This window comes from Phoxinus phoxinus (assembly GCF_949152265.1).
Source record: "Phoxinus phoxinus genome assembly, chromosome: 3".
NCBI classification, from domain to species: Eukaryota; Metazoa; Chordata; class Actinopteri; order Cypriniformes; family Leuciscidae; genus Phoxinus; species Phoxinus phoxinus.
In genome coordinates this window covers 46,988,763-46,998,253 of record NC_136878.1, presented here as the reverse complement: position 1 = coordinate 46,998,253, position 9,491 = coordinate 46,988,763, and the positions used below count along the sequence as shown (strand labels likewise).

Here is a 9,491-nt window from a genome sequence, read left to right as displayed (position 1 = left end):
AATGTTTTAAAAACTACAATTCCCTTATATCCAGACAATGCAGCTTGATACAAATCACCACTACAGTTGTAGTTCTTCTGGTTTGCAAAGTAGGGTTGTAAAAAGATATATCTACTGAATATATGAAATATCTAGTACAGTCGAACTAGTAATTATACTGCATCTAGATGATCTATGTTAACAAAAAGTAGATATGTTGGTTTATTTCAGATATTTTAGCCAAAACAGGAGTATAACCATAGAGTATAATGCGCAAACTCCGCCCACAACACAATGCACTTCCGTAACCTTATGCTTCCAAAAACTGGATTTTTTTCTTCTTCTCATTTTCCAAGGAGAAATTATTAAAAGTGATAGCCTTAACATGAACATAACGTATTGTTGAGTTATTCATTTGTTTTTCTGTGAAGAAATGTTGAAGATATCGTAAAAAAAAGGGGGTGTCTGTGAAGAAAATACTTCCGGGCGGAAGTACGTAATGCAAGCTACGTGGTTTATGCATAGGGTTTATGGTTTATACTGTCTATGGGTTTCAGCGATAGCAACATCAATAGCAACCACCATAGCAACGAACTAAAGATAATATGCATTCACTGAACGAAGATTATGAAAACAAAATGCAACTGTAAGGTTATTCTTAACACCAAAGCTGGCTATACCTTGAGTAATACAAGGATTTAAAAGGTTAACCTTATGGAACAAAAATATATGGGAATATACTGCAAAATATAATAATATATTACATAATACCTTTCACACATATGCGAAACTAACGTTAGTGCTTATATTTGTCAATATACTGCAATATATGCATTGACCATGTATGGCTATATATTGATACATATTAAATATTTATAAATGAAGATAGTATTTTTAATTAATCAAAGTTTTATCCTTTATTGTGTACATAGTACACATACCTGTTCCCATACATGTGAATGTATGATACACACATATATACACCCATTCACAGAATAAGTTGCAATCAGTGTTTACAACAGACTTCTAGTTCCCAGCATGATTTGCCTCTAGGTTAAAAGACAGTAAATGTTAAAAATAAGTGTTATTTCATATGTTTTGCTCAATATGAATATAGGGGAGATCTATTTGTGTATAATGTTAAATTATTTTGGTATTTAAAAGTTTTTGGGTTTATTATTGTGCTGAAGAGTATTCTCTTTGCTAAATACTTTGCAAGCGTGCTTGTGCTTTATTAACTAGCTTGAATATATTGGGCCAGAATGAGGTGAAAATGAAACTTTGTCATAGGACAAAATGAAAGATATTCATACACCCTCAAATACTCCAGTAACAATGTCAATTCCATGTTTTCAGAGAGGGAGAAACAAACAACAAATCCCACAACAGAACTTTTATTGTAAAGTGCTCATTGGAAGTGCCAGACAGTGCAATGATTGGCCTTTTGGATGATAGAAATAGAGGTACAGGTCCTTCCCAACAGCCAGCCCTAATGAACAAATAATGAAACAGATTTATAAACAAATACTATTTAATTTACAACATATATGTAATCAATTCTGTGCAATACAACTTTATTGTTGTCCACATAGCCCAGTTTAATGGACACAACATTTGTTTCTTTTTACCATCAATGTGACAACAGTATTTTTAGCAGACCTTTCTTTATGACACAGTCATTCCAATGTTCTCCTGCGGTTCCCAAGATGGGGGCCAGGCCTTTTGGCTGAAAGAAATAGCAAAATAAAACATACAGAAATTATGCATTTAATTTCTGAAATAGGTTAAATATAAGGATAGCCTCCGACATGGTTTATAAACCCTGTTAGGCTTCTACATATTTCCCTGACAGAATGGGGTAGAGAAAGCAGAAGAGAATGTATATTTATATCCAAATTATATTATTGTCAATTTGTAATGACATTTTAAACTGTACATGTATGTTGTAGCTTAATCTCTCTGTAGGCAAAAACAGCCACATGTGGAGAGGTCTTAGTTTATCTGTATTAAGCAAGCCCGCCTGACTTCCCAAAAAGAAATGTAACACTAGTCCAGGCGCTTATTACATAAACTTAAATAACTCCCAATTCATGGTAAATCAGACAGGCTTCTTAATTAGGTTAACTGTCCCTTTAAAGACAACTCATAAGTCAGTTAAACAAGAAAGCTGATGTTACCATGACGGACACGGGAGCCAATGGACCAGGACTTCTTTACAGCCCTTGGGAAGAGGGTAAAAGACAAACCAAAATCATACTTTTATTTCATAATGAAATATTTCAATACATTTTTCCTCCCAGCCTCTAAAAATCAATCGCCATATAATTACCAAAACAAAGTTTTGGTTTAATATTTAGAACGCTCTAACAGCAAATTATTTAACATGTTAACTACTTTTTATTTAGACTTTTCTGACAAAAGGCAACAATTTCAGCAGTATTCTCCTGGTGTAGTATAGTATCAATTTATGCACCTACAGTCGTACAGAATGTTCTCCATATAGATACTCACCTTTTTTTCACGTGTCTTGGACACATATTGCACAGGGAAAATTTCCAATGTGCTGTGATACTGGCAAGCTGTAAAGAAAAATGAACAAATTGTGTAAGTACAAACCATTGCAATGTAACTGTATAAACCCACAGAAAGGGTATTGTATGCATTTCTCTTTGAAATATAAGACCAGAAGTAAATGCACATCATCATTTCCCTGGATTATTCCGAAGCCCCAAAAACACCAATGTAAAATGAGTAAATTAGGCAAGTAAAATATATTTTCAACTAATATTACGTTAATAGTTTTAAATTTGTTATCAGGCCTTTAATGTACTAAACTAGCAATAAGAATATATTATATTGTGGGCCAAAAAGCAATAAGATTAGGATTGATTAAGAGTTTAGGACTTATTATTTAATTAATTTTGAATTAAAAATACTTCATAGCATTTTTCTTACCATCATCCTTGTTTTGGCTTCTTTTCCTTTTTCTTTTTGCTGAAATTTTGACAGCTGGCTTCCTGTATAGAGAAACAAAAAACATGTGTAAATTGCAATAGAGGTGTGTGGTGTCTGCCTTGCAAACCAGGTAAATGCTTGCAAATACACCGCAATGCAGGACAATCTGTTGACACTTTCTCTGATGACTTCACCATTGGGCATTGCCACATTGCATTATGGCACACCGGATGCCAAACTACTGCTATACAAATAACTCTTACTTCTAAGAGCAACTTACTTCTGAGTCTAGTGTGGTGTGCTACTTCTTTTTGTACATGGACACATTCTTTACCATTCTGTATCTCATATTCTACATAGTCAAGATTGCCCTTAATGCTCTGCCTCTTCTATTCTGTATTGACACTTACCTGTTTGCTGCTAGTAATTTCTTCTTCGCCTCAAACTCTTTTTTCCCCATTTCCTCTGCCTGTTCTCTCTGCTTGTCTGCCTCCATCAGTCCCAGCTCTTCGAAGTCTTCCTGTTCCTCCATCTCTCCTCTCTCACTCTCTACCTGTACCTGTACCTCTCCTCTCTCACTCTCTACCTGTACCTCTACCTCTATCTCTCCTCTCTCACTCTCTACCTGTACCTCTACCTCTATCTCTCCTCTCTCACTCTCTACCTGTACCTCTACCTCTATCTCTCCTCTCTCACTCTCTACCTGTACCTCTATCTCTCCTCTTTTCACTCTCTCACTCTCTTCTCTGTCTTCCTGTGCCTCTATCTCCATCTCCTGCATGTCCATCCTCTCAGTCTCTCCTATTTCACATTGCCCCCCATGTCCTCTCTGGTCTTCATCATCTATTTCTCTTTCTGCCTCATCTTCTTCTCCTGTCCTCTCTTGCTGGCCCACCTCCTCTCTTTCAAGATCACATGCTGTGATAAAAAATAAAACAAAACAAGACATTTAAGATGCAGTACGTGGTTCAAAATGTGAGTAACCAAAGAAATATAAAAAGTTTAAGACAAAAGATAAGTAGAACAAAATTACCCACCACCAGCAATCTAGATTGTGTGAAAAATTCTCTGTACTGACATTTAAAACCGATGCAACTGGATAGGTACACAATACAGGATCAATCTTAATAGAGAGTCATGAATGTACTGATGTTGTGATGTGACCTACCTTCTAACAAACCTTCAAATAGGCACAACATCTTCTCCAGGACCGCATGCGCCACCACTGGCAGCTCAAAGGGGCACTGGAGCTGGGCCATCCACTTTTTATTTTGTGGTCTGTACTTTCCCCACAGCAGGAGGGGAAAGTACCCAAGAGCCTTCAGTTTCTCCACCTTAACATAGAAAAACAATAAGCAAACACAGAGATTTCTAAGACAAGGTTACAAAGGCAAGAAATACATTATTATTATACACACACAAGCTGTCTTTAAAAAAGTTAGTATGGGTTTTTATAAGGGTGAATGTCCTTTCTGGAGTAACTGAGGCATATGCAAATGTATCTTTTCCTGTAAGAAATCAAACTTTCTCTCTAAAATATTATGTACTGACCCTGAATCAGCAAGTGACTCAACCTACTCTACTGCATGACCACACTGTAAAAGAAAATAACTGATTTGTTCTGTAGTTGCTGATGGAATGATAGTTATATCAGCTCATTCGTGTGTGTTGTTGCTAGCTAATTGTTAACGGCAAGAGATTTACATTTTATAGAGAATGTTTCACAAGAATCATCTTGGAACTACCTGTAAAATAACTTTTTTTGTAAAACACTTATGAATTAGGATATTTTACCTAAATTTTACAGTTTTTGTTTGGCAAACGCTTCTGCCAGTCATTGACCATTTCTTTTTTAACGATCTTTAACCAATATTTGCATTAATGGTAAACGTTTGGCACCCTGTGCTGCCATGCATTTCACAGTTTTTTTATTTACAGAGCAGCGAACCAAAAGAAAAACCTCTTAGTGTAAAGTGGCCTTGGATACTGGGGCTGAATGAATACAAGTTGTAGGTAGGGCTAAATTCTGTGTATTGTTTTAGTATTTATATATGGACTAGCTAATTATTATCTGATATATTGCAAATGCAGTTGGGTTGATGACATCATGACACATAACTGCATGACATTACCATAGATGCTGCTTCCCTGCACACTGTAAATACAATTCTATATTTCTGTAATGTTGATAGGAACCTGAAATGCCTGACCAAAAGAGAAAGACAAAATGTTTATTACCAGCAGGGCACTGTTGTCAAAAATCTTTGCCTGATTGCGGGACTTTTTGACTTTTTGTGCCCATTCCTTGGCTCTGGTCCGGAACCCTTTCATACGGGCCGTCTGTCTGGACTTCATGTCCAGCAGCTTCCCACACTGAGTAAGGGAGAGAGACAAGAGAAAGCGGTATGACTCACGAAAAAAATTAAAATAAAATAAAATTGTGGTCCAGTTGATCAAGCATTGCTGATGTTCTAGCCCTCTATTTACAAGGGCCTAAATAATAACTTGGATACCAAGTTTATGGAATTCATTGAACAGAAATATGCAGCTGAGTCAATGCACCGGCACGTTTTAATAATATTAAAGGCATAATGCTAGAAACCTAGTTAGTTATGTATCCATATTTTAATGGAAAATACGAATGTCCATTATCTGGCCACAGACATTATACCTTAAAGGGATTGTTCACCCAAAAAGGACAATTTTGTCATTGTTTACTCTCCTTCCAGTTGTTCCAAATCTGTATGAGTTTCTTTCTTCTGCTGAACACAAATGAAGATTATTTAAAGAATGCTGGTAATCAACCAGTTGAAGCACCCATTGACTTCCATTGTATTTTTTTTTCCTACAATGGCAGTCAATGGGTGCTTCAACTGTCTGGATACCAGCATTCTTTAAATAATCTTCATTTGTGTTCAGCAGAAGAAAGAAACTCATACAGATTTGGAACAACTTTGAGGGTGAGTAAATTATGACAATTTTTATTTTTGGATGAACTATCCCTTTAAGTTGTCATTATTGTATGCGCTAGTGGAGATATTGCCATTTTCTTAAAATATGGATAATCTAATCTAGTGATCACAGTTGAGATTCACCGCAAAAAAAGTACTGTCTGTAATAGACAGATTCATTGTCAAATATGTAGCCTTGTAAGAGGATGTTATTTTAAGGAACCAACAGTCAAAAATTAAATAACAACAGGCACCTTTCCATCAGGTGGGAAATGTAACATTTTGAAAAATACCTACTGTGATGCAAATGTGTAGTGTAACAAAACTCTTTCTGTCTTTTGTATGATGAACTTAATGTCTCCACTGCAAACTCCTGTTTTATTGTCACTGTATTGCATAGGCAACAAATACTGAAATATTTAATGCCAATAAAGTTTATTTTAATTTGGACTTAATGACTCTGGCTTTAATGCATGAAAATGGGGGTTAGCAGTTAGACAGTTCAATAGCCTATTGTACATTATTTACCTTGGTGCATCTTCTATTGGCACAATTTATCTTTTCCAGGCAATGGGTGCACTGTCGAAGACTTGATCCACCTGGCATTTTCACTACAAATAAAACAAAAATAAATGATAATTATCGACATGCCACGTAACAAAATATTTAATTATGTGGGAGGACCTGATGTGAGCATATACTATGCCTTTCCAATGGCACTTTAAAGATAAAAAACTACACAAATTTGTCTTTATTGTCCACCATGGATACATTTTGTAGGACCTAGGGATGAGTGACATAGAACACATCAGACAAACTGCATATTAACTAAAGTAATCCAATTGATGTTAATGATATTGAACTGCAAGGTAAAGTAAGTGTGTGATATCAAAGTAGGTATGGGTAGCACTTTACACAACACACATTATAGGGTAATATCACAAAGTAACTTATTTTATGGTACTGACAAGTAACTTTTGTAATATTAATGTGTACATTTTTGGTAAAAATGTGTAATTATTAGCATTATAACAGTACTACATAAATGTAGGAATTGTGCACTCATTGAATAATGACTATGTAATACTTTGGAAGCATTGGCTTACTACTAGTCCTTTCCTTCTCTAATTAATGGTACTTCCATATTCTTGAGAACAGATGAGGTTGTGTGACAGTACTGTTACCCAATAACTATTGTGAAAAAATGGGAATGAATGGGAACGGCAGAATAAATTCAGGCTTGATACCTTAATATTGTTTTGTTTTTTTGCTGGAGACAAAGACTCTAATTAGATTAATTAATTTCGAATTAATCTAAATCGTGCTCCATTTTCCTTTAGGTAAAATGCACTATATGATGCCATTAGAAATAAAATATCCCAGGAATTGAAGCCTAATCCAACCCTACTGTATCATGCCTCTGCAAGCAACTAGTAATGCCTGCCTGAATTATACCAACGTGCCTGTTATTCTAGCAGATATCAGATCGGCTGGTATAGTGAATGTAGGCCGTATGATCCGAAATACTGATCTGGTGTCAGCCCCCACATGTAATATGTAACGTTAGAGCCAATTACAGGGACACCACACCAAACTTACATATAACGTTAACATTTATAGATGCAGCATGGATTATATACATGCCATTTCTACTGGCACGATTTATAGCCAATAAACGGGTTGTCCTGTTGCCCACAATTTGGGAATAAATCCGGTTTAGGAGTCCATGCGCACATTAAAACTTCACATTATTGACCCCTGGGGGGTCCCGTAGGCTTAGGCTAACCATGCCACTTTAGCTAAAAACGTTAGCAAACACTAATTCAGTCTGTTGATTTGTAGTGCTGTCATCAGCCATGTCTAAAAGCTGAAGACCCATGTCACAACATGATTGAAAACTGTTTTATTATTTATTTCAAACTGCAACAGGCATAGCCTACAATAGAAGTTAGCTTAGGCTAATGTCAATGGATACCAGCTGTGCTAACGGAGCAGCCCACGGTTCCACTCATTTTAACCACGCATTAACGTTACGCTGCCATTTTGACACATGGACCCACCCATGTAACAGAAACACTGAAATAATTAAAATAATACAGTTAACACCGTGATCTCATTAAAAAAAAAAAGATTTCTGCCCTTACTTACCTGTTTGAAGGTGTAACGTGTAACGGTACGCGCATCAGGTGCAGGTGAACTGGGCGAAGCCTCGCTGGTGACGTCATTGTCATTGCCCGTAGAAGGTGATGCGTGTTATTTAGACGCATCTGCTCTCCACCGAAGTTAATGGGAAAGATTGGCGTATCATATGCACGCAAAATTGGACTTTGGCGTATGCATTACACGCAATTTGAAAGTGTAAAGTCGTGTTATTTATACGCAGATTGATGAGAACGGGTTGATTTAAATATTTATGCTTCACAGAAGTGCTTCATTTGTGGTTTCATTTTAACCACAATACTGTCCATATCTTTGTAATAAAAATGTATTTGGTTATTATAAGAAAACCGTGTTTGAGTGACAGACCAGAGTTGAGGTAAACATCAGAATCACTAATCATGATGCAAAAAGTGTGAAAATATTAATTCATTTGGATAGCAAGACAAAAGTCAATCATTTTAGGCTATTCCCAAAACTGTGTTAAATGCATTTTCATCTCAAGTGTTATTAATATCTTAAAATATGAAACAAATGACTTCATGACTTTCAGAAAGAAAGAAAATGTCATAATTCTGCTGTGATCATATTTGTGTGCTGCTGGATATTATTAGTATAGACAGATGAAGTAAAAGAGAGTAAAAGTGTGTTTTTAGAGAGTTTATTTTCTGAAAGTCCATAAGAAACTCATATGCTGCATAATGAATGTTATTGCCCTGACCATAATTCATAAGCAGCTTATTTCCCCTTTTCGGCTTTGTCCTGTAATTGATTTTTTTTCTTTCACACACACACACACACATATATATATATATCATCAGTCTGTAGTAGAGGAACAAATAAAGCACGTTTTCATCAACCTCATGCGGCGTCTGTGATATTCATAATCCATAATTTCTTATTAATGAACTTCATTTCACATTCAGGAGACTGTGAATGGAAATGAGGGAAATATGATGCGGCAGCAATCGTCCTTCTTATTCTCTGGGAATAAAGCAGCATTTATGCTCGGTGAAGAGAGGGAATATTAATCACAGAGCCTTTAATAAACTGCAGTGTGTTTAATTAGAAGTGAATCTGCTGTTGAGCTCGTGAGACTCGTGTTCGTGAATCCTTCTGCCCTCTTGTGGAGGAGTAATGCATGACCGGCTGATCTCGAGTCAGTCTGGCCCTCCAATCAGCCGATCAGACGATTATTATATTAGGGAAACAATATCACTCATATGGCATAAAATGCATTTATTACATTTGAGAATTGAGAATCTTAGTAAAAATGTAGGAGGCATTTTGTTACTATATTGTAATTAATGGGGTTATTATTAATAATTACTAATTATTATTTAGTCAATCATTTTATTCCTTAAAACTCATATTTTATCACCAAAAGGACATATTTAAAGGGGGGGTTGATCATGATTTCCCTTTTCTAGCTTTAGTTAGTGTGTAATG

General features: G+C 35.8%; 1 protein-coding gene across 4 annotated transcripts; it reads right to left on the bottom strand.

Annotated features, from left to right (window-relative positions):
* Positions 1 to 1,359: 1,359 nt before the first annotated feature.
* Positions 1,360 to 8,167, bottom strand: LOC306996192 (uncharacterized protein). Of its 4 annotated transcripts, none has more exons than XM_079608445.1 (11): positions 8,034 to 8,167; positions 6,414 to 6,496; positions 5,173 to 5,307; positions 4,103 to 4,268; positions 3,611 to 3,852; positions 3,345 to 3,565; positions 2,935 to 2,996; positions 2,491 to 2,558; positions 2,157 to 2,200; positions 1,639 to 1,705; positions 1,361 to 1,468 (listed from the first exon to the last, which is right to left on the bottom strand). In XM_079608445.1, the coding sequence occupies exons 2-10, from the start codon at positions 6,489 to 6,491 to the stop codon at positions 1,645 to 1,647; spliced, it is 1,077 nt and encodes a 358-aa protein (XP_079464571.1). In that variant the 5' UTR covers positions 6,492 to 6,496; positions 8,034 to 8,167; the 3' UTR covers positions 1,361 to 1,468; positions 1,639 to 1,644. The 4 variants fall into 4 exon arrangements, with proteins under 4 accessions (XP_079464568.1, XP_079464571.1, XP_079464570.1 ...); XM_079608444.1 differs by having other exon boundaries at positions 3,345 to 3,604; positions 3,644 to 3,852; XM_079608442.1 differs by having other exon boundaries at positions 1,360 to 1,468; positions 3,345 to 3,852.
* Positions 8,168 to 9,491: the final 1,324 nt, after the last annotated feature.